This window comes from Epinephelus fuscoguttatus, linkage group LG3 (assembly GCF_011397635.1).
Source record: "Epinephelus fuscoguttatus linkage group LG3, E.fuscoguttatus.final_Chr_v1".
Taxonomy (NCBI): domain Eukaryota; kingdom Metazoa; phylum Chordata; class Actinopteri; order Perciformes; family Serranidae; genus Epinephelus; species Epinephelus fuscoguttatus.
In genome coordinates, this window is record NC_064754.1 from 2,012,681 (window position 1) to 2,036,416 (window position 23,736).

A 23,736-nucleotide genomic window follows, 5' to 3' on the forward strand; every position below is an offset into this window, starting at 1 on the left:
TTGTGGAGGGCAGTTGGTTTTGTGTTTTCGTTGTGGGGAAGTTGGAGAGATGTCTGAGCCAGAGAAGAGCGAGGACATTCCTGATGAGTCTGCAGGAAAAGGAAAAGGAATTCCAAACGGAGGGAATCCTGCAAAAAGCAAAGAGGTGAGAGTGAGTCAAGTCCCAGCTGATGCTTGTGCTGCTCACACTGAGCTGTGTCTCTCACATGACAGCAGTAAAGTGAGGAGGAGGAGGAGGAGGAGGAGGAGGATGGTGGTGGTGGACTCTTGTCCCTTCAGCCTCATAAAGCAGTTAAACAGTGAAGGAGACAGTTGACACAAACTTGCAGCTCTCACAACATGTTGGTGACAAACTGTGTCTGCGCCTCTCTGATGGGACACTTTGGTTTCTGTGTCTCATCTGTTTAAAGAGTCACTTTGGAAACTAAGTCAGCTTCATGTGAAGGATTCATTTGAACACAAGGCAATGATTAATGTGCAGTTGGCCCGCTTTATGTCCCTTTAATGAAGTCAGAGTGTTAAAGTCACTTCATTGTGTCCTGACAGACAGGACAAGACCTCGAGTGTCTCTGCAACCAACCTTTAGATCCACTGCCACTTCATCTGTGTGTCTTTAATGATGGATCAGTCAGTGTGTGACAAGCCAGGAATATAAGTTCAATGGAATTAAAGTGACGTCTTCAGATTTGGCATTCGTACAAGCAACAGTCCAAAACTCTGAGATGATGAATCGATGATCAAATAACTGCTCTTTTCTTTCCATGTGTTGATGATTTATAGTTTGATCTCAGCGATCCAACACAGCAGCTCACACACAAGCTCTTCCTCTGTGAAGCTGAGATCTGTGTGTTCAGACTGTCGCAGGTTTTCATTCAGCTGCATCATGATGAAAATAACAACCAGCTGAAAGCAGCGATTTCAGGCTTCAGACAGTTTCTGATACTGGCATTGAAAATAACTCAACAGCTTTCATGACCAACAGACGCTGGTTCATTTATGGTGGAACCTGTGCCGAGCCACGCCCTTCTTCTGCTCTGCCGTCGCCCCCTGTCGGTCTGTTGCAGAAACATTTTGGGGACGCGCTTCGACAGCTGGATTAAAAAGATCCACCAGGTTTAGTGATGTTTGGACAAAGCAGCGCGTTCTCATCCCAACATGGCTGCTCTGTCAGTGGACTCTCACGTCTGAATGTGACGCGCTAGGCGACCTCCTGCGTCTGGCCAGTCTGACATTCTTCATAACACACAAAGAACTAGGGATGCTGCGATCCAGCTTTTTCACTTTCGATTCGATACCAGCGCATATTTCTATCTCTCTGTTCTGACTAATAGGTTCACTTTATTTTAGTGCTTATTTTGTAATGTGGAATAATAGAAAAGGCTTGATCAAGTGCTATTACTCAACATGAGAATAACATACACATTTGAACATAAAATAGGCAGTAGCATTAAATAAAATAAATAAAATAACATCTCTGTAGTGACTCTGAGACAAATTAGAAAAAGCCAATATAAAAAAATCAAACAACTTTAAAAGAAGGCTTTGTTTGACATCTGTGTTCCATAAATAAAAAAGTCATAACTTCCAAAGTCAGTTATCTCTCCTGCCAGTGGCAGCCATGGTGCTGCTGCTGTGTGGTGGAAACACAGAGCTGCAGGGACCAAAGTTCAGCAAACACAGAATATAGGTCATCCAACTGTTCACTCCACTTTCTGCAGTCCGAGCATGGAGTGGAGATTTTCTTTTTCCAAAAAGATGAGCATTTCAGCATGCTCAGCTGTCAGCCTGCTCCTTGTCTCAACGATAAGTGACGCTGTGTTAAAGAGCCTCTCGCTCTCAACACTCGTGCAGGGAGCACAGAGGAACTCCGCTGCTGTTGTGGCCAGGGTGGGGAATGGAGCTCTGTTGACTCCCCAGTAATGGAGAGGATTGTTCTTACGTTCAAGAAGAGCCTTGCTGAAGTAGCTCTCTATTTCAAGCAGTGCTCCTGGGGTGATGTGCTCAGAAGGACCTGCTGCTGCCCTGTTCTCCTCCAGTGTCTCATGGAAGATGCTGCCAAGGCTGCTGCCTGCATCCTCCGTCCGTGGAGTCTTCTCTGCTGGCTCGGACACGGTTTCATCACATGGGGGCCTGGTCTCCAGCGCCTCTTCAGTTTTCACCACCTCTGCCTTTAATGCCTCCTTTGCATGTCCTGAGGTGTGTGCATTCGTGAAGTACCTGGTGTAATCAAATAATGCAATGCATCAGAATATTTTTTTCACCCAGTGTGTAATCAAGGCAGCAGTATCTGTAGTGCAAAGACTAAGTTGGATCAGGACACTCCTAGTCATGATGACAATAATGTAAACACAGTGATTCTTTAACTTACTGTATTTTTTCTTCATCTGTGCAATAGTTAATTTATTATCTGTTTATTATTATGTGATATCTTTAACAGTGAAACACTAAAAACACTATTCTGGTATCTATGTAAAATGTATGTGTGTACTGTTTGAATACTGTATGTATGTAATATGTTTTTAAATCAAAATGGAGGGCACTCATAATTTCACTGTATCATATATAGTGACAATAAAGGCACTTTATCTGATCTGATCTTATGCAGTCACGACATACAGGGTAATACCAATTACATTATACAATACAACAGTCACACAGGCTACACACAGTCATATTATTAACATACAGTTTCTGTCCCTCACATCAGATTAGGCTAAAGAAATGGAACAATTTAATATCATTTCCTTACTTGTCTTTATACCCAGGATCCAGAAGCGTTGCCAAGGCATACAGGGGCTCTGATTCCACGTCACCAAAACGTCTGCGAACCGCATCCAGAAGGGCGGCTTTCATTGTTTGGATCCCCTGGTCATCTTCGCTCTCCTTGCTGAGGAACCGTATCAGGACATGAACAGAAGGGATGACATCAGCTGCGGTGGCGGAGGCGGCACTGACATTAGTTGTTAGCTCTTGAAAGGGGGCCAGAACCTTAGATGTCTTCTCTAACAGGCCCCACTGGTTTCCTGTTAGAATGCCTGGCAGGTTGTATTCAGATGAGGAGGCATGCAGCGCCCATTTCTGATGAAGAAGGCTGTCAATCATGCGCCTGGTACTGCTCCATCGTGTTTGCACATCCTGCTGCAGACGCTTGGGTGTGATTTTCAGCTCATCTTGTAGGTCTTCAAGGCGTGAATAAGCCAGGGGGGAATGTTTAAAGTGCCCCACTATTTTTTTTATCATGTCAACATACAGGGAAAATGAGTTTATGACATTTAGCAGGAGAGCTAGAGCCATTTGACTAAAGCTGACGTTATCACTGCTGTAGCATGATGTTATTAGGCTAAATACTACATTTCTAACAGTGTGTGAGCTGATTTATTGACACAGCATGCTTGTAGGCTGCTGTAACGTTAGGTTTACAGAGCAAATAACAGGATGTGACTTAATCAGGTGAAAATATCGTTAGTGAAACAGAAACAAGCGTTAGTTAGGGGACAAGAGCCAAGAGTCACAAAGACTCACGTGTGTTAAAAGTTACTAACAACCGGTGTGTTTACTGTATGTGTCCGGGGTCCTTCGCCTGTGGAACGAGTAACGTGACCACTAACTTGTCCCCAAACCAACGCATGTTTCTGTTCGGCCTATGTGTTTCACTAACGTTCTTTATGTATCATGAAGAATGTCAGACTGGCCAATCAGTGGCAGAGTTGGGCCCGGAGTCACAAATAACGCATTTCGACTGACACAGAACGGCCACGGTGCCGGTTCCTGAACCTAATTAAGTAGGCTACTTACAACGGCATGAAAGACAATAATAACAACACTACAGGTTAAAAGGAGATCTCGCCAGCTTCATACAAGTTTACGTTGGTCACCGATCAGTGCGGGCATCTAAGAGGAAGTGACAGTGGTGGCTCATGGGAATCAAAACCTTATTGCGAGGGAACGCAAAAGTCAGTCCAAAAACAATCTCTCGACTTGACCTTTAAGGGGCTCCGTACTAAACAGTTAACATGACTCTGGTCTTGACTCTGACCTTTCTTCTTCATCAGTGGGTTGAGGAGGTACATCTGCCTCCTCATCCTCCTTGCTGCTGGTAGATGGCTTTATCCAGGAGAGCAGAGAGCTGCTTCCCTGGGCTGCCTGCTGTAGCTCCCTCTCTTTCTTTTCTCAGCCTTTCCTTTCAGCATTATGCTGCAATTGGTGAATGAAAAGAGACCAACAGTATGAATGAGACTGCTTGGTGACATCACAACAAGGCAGTGCTTTTTCTGCAGGCACTTGGGAATTTGTCATTTAGCAAATAAATTACTGCAAGTGTTAATTATGTAGCCTAATGTAAACCTACACAATCCTAAATATTCAGCTAAAGTATAGTGATAGCTTCACATGCTGTACCAATGGGGGCATTATTATTACACGCTTTTAATGGAGAATTGATCGATGATCATGTCAACATGGGCCACATACAGTACACTGTAAAAACAACAACTAACTTTCAAACTTTCTGTTTGGTCAAGAGGGCAAAGGGCAGGTGCTATAGCACCACCTAGTGTCTATCTGTGCACGCCACTGTGCAATATGTTGGGGGGTGGGGCTATGTGTGATCTGATGTTATTTATAGCCTACTGTACTGCACTGGGGTGGGGATATGTGCTATTTGTTGTTATGTTTAACAATAAAGTATATCCTATCGTGTCGTAACTTTGTAAACTTGATGCTCTACCTGTACGCAGTGAGAAAACGGTCATCAGATCGTGCGACTTGTGTACAAAAGTCTGGTAAAAGTAGAAGTACTGATTAAAGTTCTTTACTGAGTACGGTATATGTAAAAAAACAAACAAAAAAAAAGTGCTGGCTCTGAAATGTACTCCAAGCATAAAATAAAATATAGCCCTCTGAAGGACATTTCTATTGCCTGTTTCTGTGCAAAGCTAAAAGAACCTCACGTCATATTGGACCAACAACAATTAGATGATTGATCGATATATTGCCAACTTTTGAATCAGTCACCAACTGTTTTGATGTTTATTTTATGTTTAATTTATCATTTTGAGTCATGTTTAAGAAGAAGAACGTCCAGATTCTCTGATTACAGATTCTCAAATGTGAATAATATTGGGAAGGTGTGCAATGATGCAAAATAAAAATAATCTTTAATGCCCCTCAGAATAGTGGCAAAGTAATAGTGGCAGTAGCCTCCAGGTCTCCTCAAGTGTAAATTAACTGCATAAAGAGAGAGAAGATTCAGTTCCTGGAGTTCTTGGCTCATTTTGGTGTTGCTCCTCTGTGAAGTACTTCTGGCCTAATGTGTGATTTTCTTTGCCCCTTTTGCATGTATTACCATTGTTATTGAGTCATTTGCCGAAGTTTGTGGCAATTAAAGAACGTAGCCCTGCCACTGTCACTGTGATGAGCATCATTATCATTATTATTATTATCATCATTATTATCACTATTATTAAATCCACTCGCCATCATTCAGCAAGTCAGCTGCTGAGTGACGACATCAGACCTGTCAGTCTGCCTCAATCAATTCAATTTTATTTATAAAGCCCAATATCACAAATCACAATTTGCCTCACAGGGCTTTACAGCATACGACATCCCTCTGTCCTTATGACCCTCACAGCTGATCAGGAAAAACTCCCCAAAAAACCCTTTAACAGGGAAAAAACGGTAGAAACCTCAGGAAGAGCAACTGAGGAGGGATCCCTCTTCCAGGACGGACAGACGTGCAATAGATGTCGTACAGAACAGATCAACATGATAAATTAACAGTAATCCGTATGACACAGGGAGAGAGAGAGAGAGAGAGAGAGAGAGAGAGATGCAGGACAGACGGCAGTAGCTTACAACAACATGAAAGTAATAATAATATTAATATTAATATTAATGATTAATATTACCTACAAGCTATTAAACATTATTCCACTCACATGACATGCAGGACAATTAATGATGGGCAAATGTATGTGTGTGTGTGTGTGTGTGTGTGTGTGTGTGTGTGTGTGTGTGTGTGTGTGTGGTTCTGGACATGAGCAGCTGCACATTTAACAGCCACACATCACAGACAGTCCGCTGAACAACGTAACGGGTTGTGAATGAAATAAACTTAATTACAACATGACAGTCTTGCAGGAAATATCATTAACGTTACTCTTCGTAGTCACGTAGGCATGTGAATTACAGCGTGTCATTGCAAAGAATGCATGTAACGGGTACACTTGAGCTGTTTCTCCGCCATCTTGTTCAAATGAGCCAGATGTAGGGGGCGGGTATTTATACGTCAGAGCCTCAAGCTGAAAAAGACTTCCTGTTAGGAAGCTCTCGACCATCCTAGCTCGTAGCTGCTTAAAGCTTGCTGCTAGCTCCTAGCGCTAGCTCCTCGCTGCACAAATAAGAGACTTGGGACGGCCTAGAAGATGGCGGACCTCGAGCGACTTCCGGTTCAAGCTAGGAGCTAGCAGTAGCACTATAAAAATAAGAGACTTGGGACACACCCTTTGTGACCGAGTGAGGACTGTAAAACTTTTGGGCAGCTCCAACATCAGCACAGTGAGGTAAGATAACGACCTGTGTGTGTTTCTATCAGCAGCGGGCTCTGACATATCAAAAGAAACTGTCTGTAGTGGGAGGAATAGAGGTCAAAATAGTAGCAGGAACAATAGCATGCACTGGTTACACTAGCTTCTTGTACATGTATCTTGAGTTTTGCAGGGCCTGTTACATGGTACCAACACACCTTGCTGTGATAGAGACTCAATAACTGGTTGGGTTTCAGCAGTTGCAGCAGCTGAAAGGGGATATTGGTGTTTATTTGGAAATGGCAGTGTTGGTTTGATATGAATATGCACAGGAGCAGCAGATTGTGTTGTTCCTGCTTCATCTGAGTGCTGTGACCACAAGCACACAGACTGCTCTTTCACAAGAGGATGTGAGAGCTGCGTGTCTGTTAAAGAGGAAGTGCTGAGTCTCATACTGACTGTGGTTATTGGGAAGGTTATGAAAAGGACTGTGTATAGGGTTAAATCAATATTAGTTTTGCTTCATTCGCCCCTGGGCGTCAGTCAGGACACAATGATGAGAGTTTGGATGCAGTTTATGGTATCTTTACTGCTTGTTGGTAAGGCACAGTACAGGTATACAGGCATGGGTCACAGATGGATAGGGTTGTACAGTACTGTTGTTTACGTATGTGTGTGTGGTTTCTGCAATAGATACAAACAGGAATAATAAAAATGAATGAAAACATTATAAGCACTACTGATATAATTAACAGCACCACTACGGTTTTCTACAGTACACAATATCAACCCATGTGTCTTAGCTTAACCCCACACATTCCACCATATAATTTCCTCTAAACTGCACAGTAACTATTACAACACAAATAATGATCCCTACAGTCATATACGACGCTCGGCGAGCTTAATTGGACATCAAAGGCAGACCGCATTAACCTCGGAACGGTAAAATGGCTGCACCTACTAACACAACACATGACCAAACTGACCGCAGATCTGCTATTGTGAATGAGATCTGCACATAGAAATATTCACATAAACACCCCAAAACATATATGAAAGAAATATGACACATATGTTTGCTTAGAGCACATTATGTATCACGCTGAAGTTACAGAGCTCAGAACTACTATCGCAATTGGTCTCAAAACCTTACACTTAGCTAAGCAGCTAACACAGTAAAGCAGTCATATCAAACAACAATGCAAATGAATAAACAGAATGAATAATCTACTTACTCTTGTCAAAGATGCACATGAGAACAACAATGCTGCACAATGGAGAGTGGTAACTTTGGCAAGTGAACGTGGAGAATAAACGTAACTGGCATCTACTCTGTGACTTCTATAAAAACACTGTAGAAGAAGAAAGACGCATCAGGTAGCATGAACAGTGGTACAACACTGCCCCCAAGTGGTCATGAACACAGAAACCAATATGGCAGGCAATAAACGAAAAATATATTTGGAGCCTTTCTAACAGCCGCCCCCGAATGTTCAGAGTACATTCGCTCCAAAGAAAGGTGACACAGTCTTTAGGTCCTACTGTGGGGTGGCGGTAACGGTGGTGCTGTCCTCCTCACCGGTCGGGACAGCTGGCAGGACGACCAGCCTGGCTACTGGTCTAGTGTAGTCTCGATCTCCGATCTTCACATCTGTTGATCGGACGTGGCCATCAGCACTGGGGTGGACCCGGGTGACACGTCCAATGGGCCACAGAGCTCGTGGAAGATGAGGATCCACCAACATCACAACAGAGCCCTCTGCAAGATCAGCTGGGGTAGAGTGCCATTTCTGGCGGGTCTGCAGGCCAGGTAGATAGTTCCGCAGGAAACTGGACCAGAAGCGATCTGCCAGGACTTGAGAATGCCTCCAGCGACGGCGGCTCAGTAGTTCAGTCTCCGGATAGACGATCTGGGGTAAGGATCCATTTGGCCGCCCCATCAACAACACATTGGGTGTCACCGGATCAAGGTCGGTGAGGCTGGAGGAGACGTAGCCCAAGGGCTTAGAATTGAGTATCCCTTCAACTTCAAGGAGCACTGTCCTAAGTACTTCCTCTGGGACTGACTGGGCTCCCACTGTGGTGTACAGGGCCGTTTTCACGGAACGGATTTCTCTTTCCCAGACTCCTCCAAAGTGGGGCGTAGCAGGGGGGTTAAAGTGGAAACTGATCTTCTGTTTGGCGAGCTGCTGTTGCAGATCTGGTGCCAGTGCAGTGAAGGCCTCTCGCAGTTCCCTTTCTCCGCCCGGAAGTTTGTTCCCTGGTCGGAGTATAGTTCGGCAGGAGTCCGTCTGCGGGCGATGAATCGTCTAAGGGCCATCAAAAAGGAGTCGGCGTCGATGGTGTTCAGGAGATCTAAGTGGACCACTCTTGTAGTGAGACACTTAAAGACAATCCCCCACCTCTTCTCCGTGCGCCGTCCCACTTTGACCTGAAAGGGCCCGAAGCAGTCCATCCCCGTCGAGAAGAAGGCCGGCTTGAACATGCGCAGGCGAGCGGGAGGTAGGTCTGCCATTTTTGGTATGGATGGTTTGGCCTTCCACCGCCGGCATTCTGTGCAGGTGTGTTGATAGTGGCGTATCGCTTCACGGCCCCACAGGATCCAGAAGGAGCGACGTATCTCTGCGAACACCCTTTCTGGCCCGGAATGGTGCAGACGGCCGTCGAAGTCTTGGATTAGGAGTCGGATTGAAGGGTGACCAGGATCCAACACGATGGGGTGCACTGTAGCCTGGTCTAAAGCTTCAGCCCGGCGAAGTCTGCCACCGACACGAATTAACCCCTCCGCTTCGTCTATCTCAGGTGACAAGGTAAGCAATCTACTGCTAGATGAAACGGGTTTGCCTGCTTTCAGGAGCCGTAGCTCATCTGGGAAGCTGTCACGCTGGGCACGCTTAAGTATGAGTACCTCTGCATTGCGGTAGTCTTCGGCAGTACAGCTCCCTCTCTGATCTGCCGCCCCTTGCAGCTCCTGCGCTGTAGCTTCTAGCAGCTCCTTCCAGGTGTCACACTGCTTCGCTTCCATGTTTTGTGTGCTTGGTGTGGTTGAGGTGACACCACACAAGGTTGACTTACGGATCTCTGAGGCGTCGTCATCAGGTTCGCTGTTGGGCTTTACTGGCCACTCATCTGGGTGCTGAAGGAGGAATGGAGGCCCTTGACTCCACCTGTTGGGCTCCACAAGGTTTTGCAGGGTTTTGCCTCTTGTGATGTCATCAGCAGGGTTCCTTGCTGAATCCACATAACGCCATGTACGGGGACTCGTGAGCTCCTGAATTTCTGTCACTCTGGTGCCGACGAAGGTCTTGAAGCGGCAGGATTCTGACTGTAGCCATGTCAGCACCATTGTGGAGTCCGTCCACAGGATGGTCTCATCTATTTTCAGGGTGAGCTTCTTCTCTAAGAGCTTTGCCAGTTGAGCTCCAGTGACAGCTCCGCACAGCTCCAATCTGGGCATGGAGAGAAGTCGCTTAGGGGCAACTCTGGACCGGGCCAGGAGGAAGGACAGATAGCTTGGCCTTGACTGTCCACCGTTCTCAAGTACGCCACCGAGCCATAGGCCTGTTCAGACGCGTCACAAAACACATGGACTTCTCGGGTGATGCTGGACTCATCCACCTCCACTGGCCCATATGCCCGAGGCAGGGTGACTTTAGGCAGGTACTTTAGTTCATCCTACCAGTCCTTCCAGGCTTGTAGGAGGTCTTGGGGGAGGAGAGTATCATCCCAGTCTCGTTGTTTTTCCCAGAGGCGTCTGACCAGCATCTTGGCCCGAGTGGTGTAGGGTAGGTTAAACCCCAAGGGGTCGTACTGACTGGCTAAGACCCTGTAGATATTCCTCATAGTTGGAGAGCTGTATTCTATGGGTCGATGCTTGTAGCCTATGGTGTCGGTTTGACAGTGCCAGCTGAGTCCTAGGGTGGATTCTGGGGAGTGTGCGCTGTCTTTTGCAAGCCAGAGCTCGAGGCTGTCAGACCGGGCCTCCTTGGGTAGGTGCTCAACGATGCTTGGCAAGTTGCTGGCCCACTGACGTAGTTCAAACCCACCGGATGCTGGGAGTTCACGAAGTGCGTCTACCGTCTGTCTGGCGGTCTCAGGAGTAGGCAGGCTCTGCAGGAGATTATCAACATAAAAACACTTCTCCATAGATAACCTCACCTTATCTCCTGGCTGGCTATGGTCAGCAACATGTCGCTGCAGGGCGAACGTAGCACAGCACGGGCTGCAGGTGGTGCCGAACGGCAGAACCTGCCATTCAAACACTGCTGGAGGCTCGTCCCTGGTCAAGTCACGCCACACGAACCGTAGGAGGGGGCGATCTTCAGGGAGAAGGCGGACTTGGTGGAACATCCCCTTTATGTCTGCGCTTACTGCGAAGACCTTCTCCCTGAAGCGCAGTAGCACACCCAGAAGTGATGCTCCAAGGGTGGGTCCTGGCAACAGTGACTCGTTCAGGTTCTGGCCTCTGTACTGATGGGAGCAATTGAAGACGATGCGGTTTTTATTGTTGTGGCTCACCATATGGTGAGGGATATACCACGCCTCTCCTTCTTGGTTGACATCCTCAGGGCTCAGCCTTGTGATGGAACCTGCATCCACCAGCTTCTGTATCTCTGCGCTGTAGGCTTTGGCACGCTCTGGATCTTTAGCTAGTCGTCGTTCTGTGCTTCGCAGATTTGACATGACGGCTTCTTTGGGTGCATGTAGGAGAGGCATATCTGCCTTGCGCAGAAGGGGCGTGGCATAGCGAATAACTCCAGCTATCTCCACGCGGGTGGTCTTCTCTTCTAGCAGGGCTATGGCTGCTTGGTCTTGCCTCGACCTGGTTACCCCCTTTTCACTCCTGAAGGGAAGGGTGTCTATCTGCCAGAGTCTTTCAACATGCTGGAGGAGTTCTGAAGCTTGTGGGGTGACCGATGTGAACAGACATTGCTGTGGACGTAGAGACTGCTGGGTGTACCTCGCTGGGCCCTGCAGGGTCCAGCCCAGTCTGGTGCGAACAGCGGTGGGCCCACCTGAAGGACCCTGTCTGACTGGCTCGATGGAGGTGATTAGTTGTGGGTGGTCGGAGCCGATGAGAACCAGGGGTTTGGCGTTTTCAAAGGGCTTAATTGGCAGACCAACTAGGTGGGTATACTTCTTCTGGAGGCAGTCCATTGGGTAAGAGTGGGCTGCCAGCCTAAGGCGAGCTGAGGTGAAGGCCCTTGAGACTAGGAAGCTGGTCTTTGGTTCATAAGCAGGGGAGATGTGGAAGGATACTGAAGAACCCCGGAGGGTCTAGACATCCTGTCTGATGGTCCTCAGAGGCAGGTCTTCCCGTGTGCCTTGAATGCCGAGCTCCCGGGCAGCAGCTGACAGGAGCATCGTCCTTTCAGAGCCATCATCCAGGATGGCGTAGGTGTTTAGGGTGCGATTGCCATAATGGAGGAGCACTCTGACAACCTTCAGCAAGACCCGTTTGTCCTGGTGGTCGATCAACATAAAGAACCTCAGTGGTGGAACTCACCAAGCAGCTCTCCTCCTTGGCTGGCACAGGTTTTGGTGGTCTATCATTGACTTCATGTAGGACCTGTAGATGCTTCCCTTGGCACAGGCTGCAGGCTTGACGATCCTCTGGCTTGGATGCTTGCTTCTCCTTAGCCCCGTTAGATGATGTCTGCTCGTCGAAGTCCTGGCACCAGGATTCATACTGTAGCCACTGGGCGAGATCGAGCAAGGTGGGGACAGTCCCTGGCTCCTTGAATGTGCATCGACAGAAGTCTGCTCGTTGCTCTGGGGGAAGTTTACTTAGCAGTCTCACTACATGGGACCCCCAGCTAAGTTCTACATCACCTTCAGTACCCAAGGTCTTCAGTAGGCCAACTAGCGACTGTACATGGAGAGTGAACCGCTCAAAGGCTGCAGTGTCGCCACGGCTAACATCAGGTGAGTCTAGGACACTGGCTATTTTCTTGAGGGCTATGTGATATGGCTGACCGTATTTCTCATTGAGGGCTGACATCGTGTCAGTATAGGGCATGGGAGAATTGAGGTAGGAGTCTGCAATGAACCTTGCCTCTTCGAACTTCAGGTGGTCTACAAGAATCTGGTACTTGAATAGTTCAGTTCCTTCAAAAGGTAAGAGGTCTCGAGAGCTATTTTCAAGCGTGCAAACTCACATGGGTTGCGTTGGCTGAAGTTGGGGATAGTAGGTCGTGGCCCTCTGTAGATCTGTTCAGTTGTTAGTACTGGTGACTACGCAGGCTGGTAGTGGCTGGAAGGCTGCGTAGGTGTATAGGCTGCTGCGTATGACGTAGCTCTGGGAGGTAGAGGCTGTGAGTATGTAGGTTGGTGGTGGTACAGCGGCCGTGGAGGCGTGTAGAATGCTGCACAGGATGTAGCCCTAAGGGGTGGTCATACTTAAAGATATCAAACACATATATTGTTAATAAGCAGATGTGTCAGACTTCTATGTTACAACAATATTACATAATAATAGTAATCATGTTAATAATAAAAATTGTGCTTGTAATGTTTTCTGTGTGATGATGAAGTCAGAGGAGCTGGTTGAAAGAATGCAGGATGGAAAACCAGTGTGCGACTGGCGAGGCTGTGGATCCAGAAACATCACAGCGAGGTAAGATGGTGGTTTACTTCCCTTTTAACTGTCACTGATTTGTGTTTGTGCGCTCCGACTTCAAAACACTGAGAGAAACATTCACAGCGAAAATGAATTCTTTCCTTTCTGTTGCTGTAATTGTGACTCGTTCAGCTCCGTCTGAAGCAGACTGGAAACAATGGTTCAGGCTTTAAAGGGAAACTAACGTGTTTTTCAACCTGGGCCCTATTTTCAGATCTACTTTTGTCTAAATCAGTGATAGGATGTTCAATATGTGACATTTCTCCAGTACGAAGCTAGGGCTGACCTGCCTGCAGCCCGTGAGCGCGCGCTATATTAAATAATAGAGCACTCAGACAGCGTCAAAAACGTCAAAATACGTCCACTCAAAGTGCATTTTGGTCAAAATTGGGTAAAAATTCGGACATGTTTGTTGTGGCAAGTCAAAACACTCACTCAGAGAGTGAAAGTCTGGCTCTGAAATCTCACGTCTCGCGAGATTTGAGTTGTTGCAGGAAGTTACTGCTGGAGTGACCTTACAAGTTACTCTGAGTTACTCTGTTTGGAGTAGTCATGGCTGAATTTTTACCCGATTTTGACCAACTGGATCTGGTGATTTGAATTTGATGAGCGCCCGTATTTATTTGAACACGGAGTACACGGACGTACACGGACGCAGAGCTCACTGAAACTGAAGAGCGGACGAGGAGAGAGAGCGGCAACAGGCAGAGAAACATGTCTGAATCCAGCTAAAGGTAAACACAGACGTTCATTTCTCCTTTCCGTTATGTTGTCAGATAATTATACTAACAATCCGAGCCTATCTGTGTGGAAAAAAATGCACTTTTAGTGGACGTATTTTGACGTTGTTTGACGCTGTCTGAGTGCCCTATTATTTAATATAGCACGCACTCATGGGCTGCAGGTGTAAGGAAAATGCTCGACTCAGCAAACACTGAAATAACGAGACTCAGAGAACCACGGAGAAAGGTTACAACCAACGGGATCACTTTATTGCAGGTTGTAGGTACAACAGTACACCAGCCGAAACAGCAACACAGTGAAAATAGCGAAACAGCAGAACAGCAGTCACCCTTCAAGTGCTTTTATACTGGGCGTCTGCTCGTTCATGTGTGTGAGTGTATGTGTGTGTGTATGTGTGTGTGAACACACTTGGGTCGTATTTTCTGGGAATCCAAATTCTCCTGTTTTCCTACTTATTCCTAGAGCTGGACTTCGTGCATCAATATTTTCTGTCTCCTTTGTCTCTCTGACATAAACAACCGTTCCCATTGTGAAACTTGGCACATCTGTTCCAACGGTCAGGTCACCCTAACCCAGAACGTTCTACTTCATTTGACCTCCCAAGGCTTGACTTACGCACAAATACTCAAATTATCAAAACTCCTCTTACGGGTCCTTTTTACTGCCAAATCTGATATTTGACCAGCTGCTTCCTAAACCTAGTGTAACTGGCCTTATTTTTCACCTTTGGTATAAAATGATACATTATCTGCCTCTACATAGGCAGGTCAGCCCTAGCTTCGTACTGGAGAAATGTCACATATTGAACATCCTATCACTCATTTAGACAAAAGGAGATCGGAAAATAGGGCCCAGGTTGAAAAAAACATTAGTTCCCCTTTAAGTGTAAACTGTGACACACCTGACATGCCCCAACCTGCCAGATTAAATATCTACCTTCCAGCTTGTCTACACAAGAGAAGTTTACACCCCTCTGATGAGACAGATATGCTTCCATTTTAATCAGTATATTTGTCATGACTCGCTCTTCAGATTAATTTCTGTAGCCTCGACAGTCTGAGAGAGAAGAAACACTTTAAGATTATTTTGGGCCTTTTTGTCTTTTATTGACAGGAAATGTGTGCACACACAGAAAGAGGGAAGATATTAAGTGGGGCGCAGTATTCCTTGGCCACTGTCACACCTGAAATGAACTTTTTGTGACCACCTGAGTCAAGTCAAACTTTATTTGTAGAGAACATTTAAAAACAACCACGGCTGAGCAAAGTGCTGAACAGCAACAGAGTTCTCAAACAGAGAAACAGAAGCAAACAACAAGAACAGAAGTCAAAAATCAGTCATACACCATGGAGAGGAGATGGGTCATCAGCAGCGACTTAAGGTTTCTACAGTCTGAGAGGTTTTTATTTCAGTAGAGAAGCTGTTCCAGAGTTTCGGGGCGGCCACCACACAGGCTCGGTCACCACTGTTTTTGTGTCTCGCTCTGGGAACACCCAGAAGCAAATGATTGGTGGACTTCAGTGCTCTAACTGGAGCACGAAGCTACAAACGTTCTGCTAGATAAGTCGGCACCAGACCATTTAACACCTTAAAAATAATAAAAATGAAATCTTAAAATCAATTCTAAAATGGACAGGAAGTTGGTGGAGGGAGGCCAGTACTGGTGTTATGATCATGGTTTCTTTTTTAAATCAGAAGACGAATGGCTGCATTTTGTTCCAACTGCAGATGACAAAGAGACGACTGTTGTACACCCACATACAAGGAATTACAGTAGTCGAGCTGAAAAGGAAATAAAACATGAATAACGAGAGAGCCTTTGGGACTTTAATTAGATAATGACTCCTGAAACAGCTGATCACTTTAGTTTGTGTGGTTCTGAAACGTTAACAATACAATGTAGATATCAATGACAGTTCACATACTACATTTAATAGCATTCAATAGCAGATCTCCAGCTTAAAGCTACAACACACAAGCTAACAAGCTAACATTGAACTGAAGTCACAGTGGGATATTATAACAGAGGAATGCACTGGAAGCTTAAATAACCATCCAAACACACTGTTTGCATCACTGGTGACAACAGAAGTTACTGACTGTAAGAAACTACCTGACTTACAGTGGCATGCAGAAGTTTGGGCACCCCTGGTCAAAAGTTCGTTTACTGTGAGTAGTTAAGTGAGTAGAAGATGAACTGATCTCCAAAAGGCATGAAGTTAAAGATGAAACATGCTTTTTAACATAAACTGATGTATTATTTTTGTTTTGTACAATTTTAGAGTGAAAAGAAGGAAAGGAGCACCGTGCAAAGATTTGTGCACCCCGAGACATTTGCGCTTTCAGACAACTTTTCCCAGGGTCTCAGACCTTAATGGGCTTGTTAGGGCTCTGGCTTGGTCTCCATCATGTCAAGATTATCTCCCCACCCAGTCGTTATATCATAACTTAATAATCTTTCAGACACAGCACTTTACGTGGCCCGCATGCGCCAGGCTATAAAAGCCCCACCTTGTGCATGCACCCACTGATTCATTGATTCCCACCTGTTGGAGTCGACGTGAGAGCAGAAAGAAAAGAGATAGGAGTTAAGCGTTTTGTCCACTTACCTTTGTTTAGGTTGGAGAGCTAGCCTTTAAACGTAGCTGTTGGCAGTTAGCAGCTAACTCACAGAAGAAGAACGGCAGCTGAAAATGTCCACAAAAAGAGAAAACAATGAGGTCCAGGAGCTCCTTATCCTCTGAGCAGAGGACGAGATCAGCCGCCATATAACAGGGACGCTAAATGATTGTTATTGACATGTGATGTCATTGTTATTGTTTATAAAGATTTGCTGACACGTATGTTATGTCACACTAGAGGCTGACTCACTCAAAGTGTTGCTTTGCCACCTAATGACCCGTACAAAACCTTCGATGTTCTCTAACATGACAGCCGCCCACAGCTAAAACTAGCTTTTGTTCTTGATCTTTAAGGGTTAAATTACATATTTAAACAAAGCTTAGTAAGCAGATGGCACAAAAAAATACAAAAGGAAACATCTGATGACTTAATTCTTATTCACGGAGTGTGATCCCTCAAATTGTTTAGGAGTGATGTGCAAATGAATTTGGCAGCAGATATGCAGAGTCAGGAACTGAACTTTGTTTCTACTGAGGTGATGTCACCTTTTGGTCTTAAACTCTGAACCATTTAACATATTAACAATTTTTAGGTTCTTTAAATTAGATTCAGTTTTATTATGATTGCACCGACTACAACGAGTGAGAACAAAATGCAGTTTAGCATCTTTCTGTTGCTGCTAACCTGTACAGTAGTTTATGCACACCTGAGGGTAAGAAAGTCTAAGATGTATTGAGAAAATATAGATGATTTAATATTCCATATCCCTGACCCTCCCAAATCTAACTGACATCACTATTATTAACCCAACAGAGACAAAAAACAGTTCTGACTCTTCCATACCTGCCAACATTAGGCTGGGAAAACAAGGAAGATTATGGGTGTTGATAAATGTCTGACCCTCAACTCCCCTGCCCCCATATAACCCCAAGCTACGGATGAATATAATAAATACAAGGATGTGAAAGTCATCAGTCGAGCAGTATCAGGTCAAGAGGTAGTAGAGGAGAGGACTCAGTACACAGCCCTGTGGGATGCCGGTGTTCAGGGTGAGGGTGGTGGAAGTATGGTTGTATAACCTGTAACATACTGGGGTCTGTTGGTCAGGAAGTCCAGTATCCAGATGCAGAGGATGGCTTAGCCAGGTTGTTGTAAACATGGTCCAAGGTCTTGTGTGCTCTAGTGGGGCAAGAGACATGTTGGTGGAGTTTGAGGATGACAGTCTGAGTGGTTGGAGTCACCCCCAACAATAAAGGCTGCCTCTGGGTGTGTAGTCTGTTGTGTGTTAATGGCAACATGCAGTTATCTCATTGCAATGGAAAAAGTGTCGTCAGCGCACCACACTTACACAATATCCATTCAGAAGGGGATATTACGATCAACACAATCGGTAAAGGTTTCCCCTGAGTTCATAAATCAAACCTTATTTGTATTTAATTATGTACTTGCTTAAAATGTAACCTCCAAAATGTTTATGAATATTTTGGCCTCCTCTAAAGATGCTGCACGTTTATGTTTCAGTCCAGCTACCCGACAGGACAGACACCAGTGATGCTGTTCCTCCCGAAACCAAAGGTATTGTCCCGTTTTTCAAACATTCAACATGTTTAACTGATTTTAACAGCCAAATTTGAAAAAAGTTGACCTTCTGTTATTAAAACAAAATAGAGTGAATAATAATGAAGGCGTCGTGGAGATGGTTTGCCTTCTGAATGAAGGGCCAGGGCCGGCTCTTGGCATAGGCCATATAGGCGGTGGCCTAGGGCACCACATGCTGGCAGGGGCGCAGCTGCAAGCCCTCAAACAGAATAAAATAAAATACAATAAATAAAATAAAATAAATAAATACTAGTAATAATTTGCAGCCCCGACTGGCGCCCTTTCCTCATACTCTGTCTTGAAAAAAAAATGAACAAATGAAGAAAAAGTAAACAACAACAACCCCCCTGTTGTTTGTCATTATTTGACCTGGCCCTGAACCCGTCCTGCACCGTGCTCAGACACGTCACTGTGGGCGAGGGGGGTGGGACGAGTTATCTGTGCGCATCTCAGGTAGGTAGGTTGTGACTGACAGACAACAAGAGGTCATAATTTGTCATCATGAAAAGACCTCCAAGCCCTCAGGTGCCACATACAGAAAGCGGAGGAAAGCAGAGCGCACTTGATGATGACAAAATCTAAAATGAATAAAGCTGAATAAAGAGGAGGAATAAAGGGTATCCTGCCCTCTCGCCAGTATCGTCTGATGCATCTGTGTAGGTTAAACACACACAAGCACACACCATTTAAACATGTCAAAAAAAGCTATGTTGAGTTTTCATAATACAAATACACTTGCTAAAAAGTCTGTGTAGCGTTATTCAAGCGCAATGTTTGGTGGGGGATGGGGAAGTAAAAACCATATTAGCTATGGTAGCTATTCATTCATTCATTCATTCATATGTTAGCTACATTAGCATCCCAACACTGGTAACTTACCGCACCTAATGCACGATAAATATTTCACAGACTCAAAAATAAATAACATTAATGCTCATGTCGACATCGCAAGATAGGTCTATGAAAACATTTTACACACATCTTAGTTCACTTTAGGTTGGGATACTTACTGTAGTTTCGCGAGTCTGCCGCTGCTGCTTGAAGTCGTGGGACTGAACTTGAAGGCGGAGCTGGACCTGGTGGACCTGGTCCAGCTACGCCCATTGGACTTGCCCGCCCATTGGCTCTGCAGTGAGCACCACTTGACTTGCAAGAGAGAGAAAGAGAGTAGGCTGTAACCATGGCACCGAGCAGGGGAGGGGAAAGCATGCGTTGCACGTGTTCTCCAGCAACACTGGGCTGCCTGCGGATATGCCTGTCTGTAAATCAGGCCCCGGGGGAAAAAATAAAAAAAATGGTCTGAATGCTCCCGGGTATTGGCTGATGCTGATGATGATTAAAAAAACAAATATCGGCCCGATATATCGGCCGGACGATAAATCGGTTGATCTCTAGTCACAAGTTTGCAAAGGAACATTTAAACAAGCCTGATGCTTTTTGGAAACAAGACCTGTGGACTGGTGAAGTTTTTGGACACAGTGAGCAAAGGGACACCTGTCCAACTGTTAAACACGGGGGTGGATGGATGATGCTTTGGGCTTGTGTTGCAGCCAGTGGCACGGGGAACATTTCACAGGTAGAGGGAAGAATGGATTCACTTAAATTCCAGACATCACAGCATCTGTAAAAAAGCTGAAGATGAAGAGAGGATGGCTTCTACAACAGGACAATGATCCGTATCACAGCTCCAAATCCACCTCAAGAGGAGCAAGCTGAAGGTTTGGCCACGCCCCTCACAGTCCCCCGACCTAAACATCATTAAACATCTGTGGATAGAGCTCAAAGAGCAGAGCATGAAGACGGCCCAAGAATCTCACAGAGCTAGAAGCCTTTTGCAGGAAGAAAGGATCAAAATCTTCCAAACAAGAACTGGAAGACTCAGAGCTGGATACAAAACAAGTTTAGAAGCTGTGATACCTGCCAAAGGGGGCGCTACTGAGCACTGACCCTGCAGGGTTCCCAAACTTTTGCTTCAGTCCCTTTTCCTTTGTTGTTATTTTGGAACTGTCAAGGATTGAAATTAAAAATTAATCTTGATTAAAATATTGGAGAAATACATCATCTTTAAAACAATGGCTTTTGGAGATCAGTTCATCTTCTACTTACTTAACTACTCACAGTAAACAGAATGTTGACCCGGATGCCCAAACTTGTGCATGCCACCATAGGCCTGATGTCAGAGAGAACAGAGGGGTCTAGGTTTTTCTTTTGATAAGAGGCTGGACTACAGCATGTTTAAAACCAGCTGGAACACACCTTGAGGTAAGAGAGGCATTTATCAACTCAAGAATACCTGAACCAATAGTATTAAACGCTTCTTTTAGTGGTTGAGGCAGAATCGTAGGCTATCTAGGGGGCAGTTTGGAGGCTGCAGATGATGCTCTACTGCTAATAATACGGTGGACAACACTAACTCAAACTGACTGAAGACAGCTGGGCACAAAAGCCAAACAAAAAGCTCTGGGGCAAAGGAAGTGGAAAGACCTTTCGAGCAGAAAATCTCATTGATAACATTTTTCAAAAAGTTATCACAAAGTGTGGGCGTTTGAATAATATGATCTGTATCACAAGGATTTATTAAAGAGTTAGAAACATTAAAAAGAACCCGAGGTCTATGACTGTTATTGGAAACAAGATACAATATAAACTTTGTTTTGGCAGCTTTAACAGCTCAATGACATTTTATTTGTTTTTCCTTATTTTACTTCCACTTTCTCTCAGCTATGCACATCTGAGAGTGCAAGTAGTTTGATTAAGCCAGGGCTGGCAATGAGGTTTAAAGCGTTTATTCCGAATGGGGCAACGGAGTCCAAGATATCAGAGTGGAGTTCCAAGGGTGACAAGTTCCTCAGCACTGAGATCACAACAGCCATTTACAGTGTAAAACATAGAGTCTTTTAAAACAGTAGAAAACTGCGATGCAATTAAAGAGAGTTATTAACATGCAGGCAGTGTGCAGGAACACAAGATGCAATCTGAGGACAAGGGACTGTAGCAGTTAATAAAACATGCAGATGATCAGACATACATGTGTCACAGATTTCACTGATACCTACATGTAAATCGTAAGACAACACCAGTTCCAGTGTGGGACCCTTTTCATGTGTCGGGCCAGTCACCGACTGAGTGCGAGCCATGCAGCTAGTTATACTGTGTTTCTCAAAAGCTATTGGGTAGTATTGTCACAGTGGGCACATTTTACCTGCCATACATGCCACTCTCCCAGTTCACCCAGTAAATTTCCACTAACCACACCTACCTGCCAACCTGCCACCTGTCCACACATCTCCCACTCCTGCCGGTCCGCCACACCCACCTCATCAAGGTGCTCCTCACCTGTGGATCATTACCTCCCTCCAGAATAAAATCTCCAGCCTCACACCACTGCACATTACTGAACTGGGTGCTGTTTGTGTGTGTCGAGCGGACACCAGAGACTCTCCCACTCTGCCTATTATAAACTGTCCTTCTGTTTGTGGTGCTGCTATATGGTTCTTACCATACCCGAGACAAGTGTTATACAGAGCTCTTGACCTCAGCTATCATGTGAGTGTAGTCAACAACTGGGGCTGCTGTCAGATATGGGTAAAATATGGATACAATTAATTTTCACCCATTTAGAAATTAGATATTTAAAATCTGATTACACAAGTGTGTTTACCATCCCCTTAAAGTCCACAGTGTACTCTCAATTCAGTGTTTACAACTTCCAAATCTGGGAAAAACACTTATATTTTTTAAAAACTACAATTCCCTGGGACCACGCCATGCAGCTTGATACATATCAGCAACATAGTTGTAGTTCTGTATATATATATATGTATATATATATTCTGTATATGTATCTATATTTTGTAAAAAGATAGATCTATTGAATATATCTAATATCTAGTAAAGCCGAACTAGTAATGACACTGCATCTAGATGAACTATGTTAAGAAAAAGTGAGGATGTCGGCTAATTTCAGATACTTTAGCTAGTACTCTAGAAACTGCATTTTTGGGACGGTAGATCTTCCGGTTGTAGAGTTGTCAAATAGTGTCGTAAAAAAGTAAATCTACTGAATACATCAAATATCTAGTACAGCCGAACTATCATGTTGTTGTTATTATTATTATTATTATTGAGGGGAAATTATGACAGAGGAATATATTTGCTGTTTTAATATCAAGGACACTTGAACCAGGGAATTCGTGTGTCCACCACGACAAAGGATCCTAATTGACTTTACATTGGCATTGTTTCCGTGGTACCACAGAATGCGGTGTTAAGAGGTCGTGGTCATTTCACGTATTTCTGTGAGATCAGGTTGCAGTTCTATTAGATTTATATTTTTTTTTTCAACAAAGTAGCATGAAGCAGGACTAAGCACTACTTTGCTATTTTATTTTCTCTTGAAGGCCAAAAGCTTAAAAAGTGCTGCTGCACCAGGCAAAGATATGCGTACCCCATAATATTGGTCCACCATGACCAGAAAGTAATCTACGTTGCCCCTGTTGAGTCTGAGGTTTGACAATAGGCCAGAGTTTTCTTACCAGCACCCCAGCAAAACATTTCCCAGGGAGGCTGTGCAATGTGACACCCTTTAGTTTGAGCACCTCTGAACCTGAAGTGTGAACTGTGATAACATCAGTAGGCATGTCATATTCTACAGGATGGAAAGCATCTTGCACACACTAGCCCTCTGTGTCTTCACATCATTCATAGTTGGTCCATGATTGGTTTTTGAATAAAAACAAATGTAGCAGAGCAAAAGCTCAGATAATTAATGCAATCTACCATCTTGCTATTACTGTTTACTGCATCATTGTGCATCACCCTCTGTTGATGACACACCCTTGATTACAATGGTTCTGCTCAAAAGTGGTGGAAACACAGGCTGGTTCACTAGATAGCACCAAGGGTTCAATAATCAATAACAATAATTAATATTGAAGCTTTTTGACTACTTCTGCGCAAAGCTCAAAGACACCGAGCAGTTTAACAACTAAAAAAGGATACCATCACCTACATGGATCGCATCAATAAGACCTTGTTGCCAGGAAAACTCAAGTTGTGGTGCTTTCAGTTTGGCATACTCCCAAGACTCTTGTGGCCTTTCACTGTGTACGAGATCCCCATCACCAAGTGGAAAAGTTGGAACGGGTGTAAGCACACAGCTGAAACAGTGGCTTGGAGTTCCACGTTGCCTAAGTTCCATGGGACTGTACGGGAATGGAAAATTGGAATTACCAATTGCAGGTCTCGTGGAGGAATTCAAATGCACCAAAGCAAGGCTGGTCATGACCCTCTCTGAATCGGAGGACACAGTCATTCGAACAGCGCCCCCCAGGTGGGGACGGGAAGGAAGTGGACTCCATCAGAAGCTGTTCAGAGTGCAAAGTCTTCTCTTCACTTCAGAGGTGTGGTTGGCCAAGTCCAGCATGGGAGAGCAGGTCTGGAGCTCATCCCAAAAGCTCCTCTGTGGCACAAAGCAACATCAGTGCAGAAGAGACGGCTTGTGGTTGAGGAAATCAGGAGGCAGGAGGAGGCAGAGCGACATGCCAAAGCCGTCTCAATGGCAAGGCAGGGGAGATGGACCAACTGGGAGAGCCTGGAGAAGAAAAAGCTCAGCTGGCGTGA

At 45.0% G+C, this 23,736-nt stretch overlaps 2 protein-coding genes across 4 annotated transcripts in view; one reads left to right on the plus strand and one right to left on the minus strand.

Annotated features, from left to right (window-relative positions):
- LOC125886156 (NACHT, LRR and PYD domains-containing protein 12-like) overlaps positions 1 to 23,736 on the plus strand; it is a 91,815-nt gene that overhangs the window by 30,423 nt on the left and 37,656 nt on the right. The window contains exons 1-3 of one of the 3 annotated variants that reach the window (XM_049572159.1): positions 6,299 to 6,563; positions 13,064 to 13,146; positions 18,037 to 18,090. In XM_049572159.1, the coding sequence (XP_049428116.1) occupies positions 13,092 to 13,146; positions 18,037 to 18,090 (109 nt within the window). In that variant the 5' untranslated portion in view covers positions 6,299 to 6,563; positions 13,064 to 13,091. Of the gene's footprint in view, positions 1 to 6,298; positions 6,564 to 13,063; positions 13,147 to 18,036; positions 18,091 to 23,736 lie in introns of those variants that run through there. The other 2 variants (XM_049572161.1, XM_049572160.1) reach the window with 2 other exon arrangements.
- On the minus strand, positions 1,701 to 4,169 carry LOC125883212 (zinc finger BED domain-containing protein 4-like). The gene is made up of 2 exons (XM_049567432.1): positions 2,750 to 4,169; positions 1,701 to 2,217 (listed from the first exon to the last, which is right to left on the minus strand). The coding sequence occupies exons 1-2, from the start codon at positions 3,292 to 3,294 to the stop codon at positions 1,701 to 1,703; spliced, it is 1,062 nt and encodes a 353-aa protein (XP_049423389.1). The 5' UTR covers positions 3,295 to 4,169.

Excerpts from the sequence above, each read along its gene's own strand:
- LOC125883212 (XM_049567432.1), bottom strand. The coding sequence starts at position 3,294 with ATGGCTCTAGCTCTCCTGCTAAATGTCATAAACTCATTTTCCCTGTAT. Across the intron at positions 2,218-2,749 it reads GATCCTGGGTATAAAGACAA|GTACTTCACGAATGCACACA; the intron begins GTAAGGAAATGA and ends TGATTACACCAG.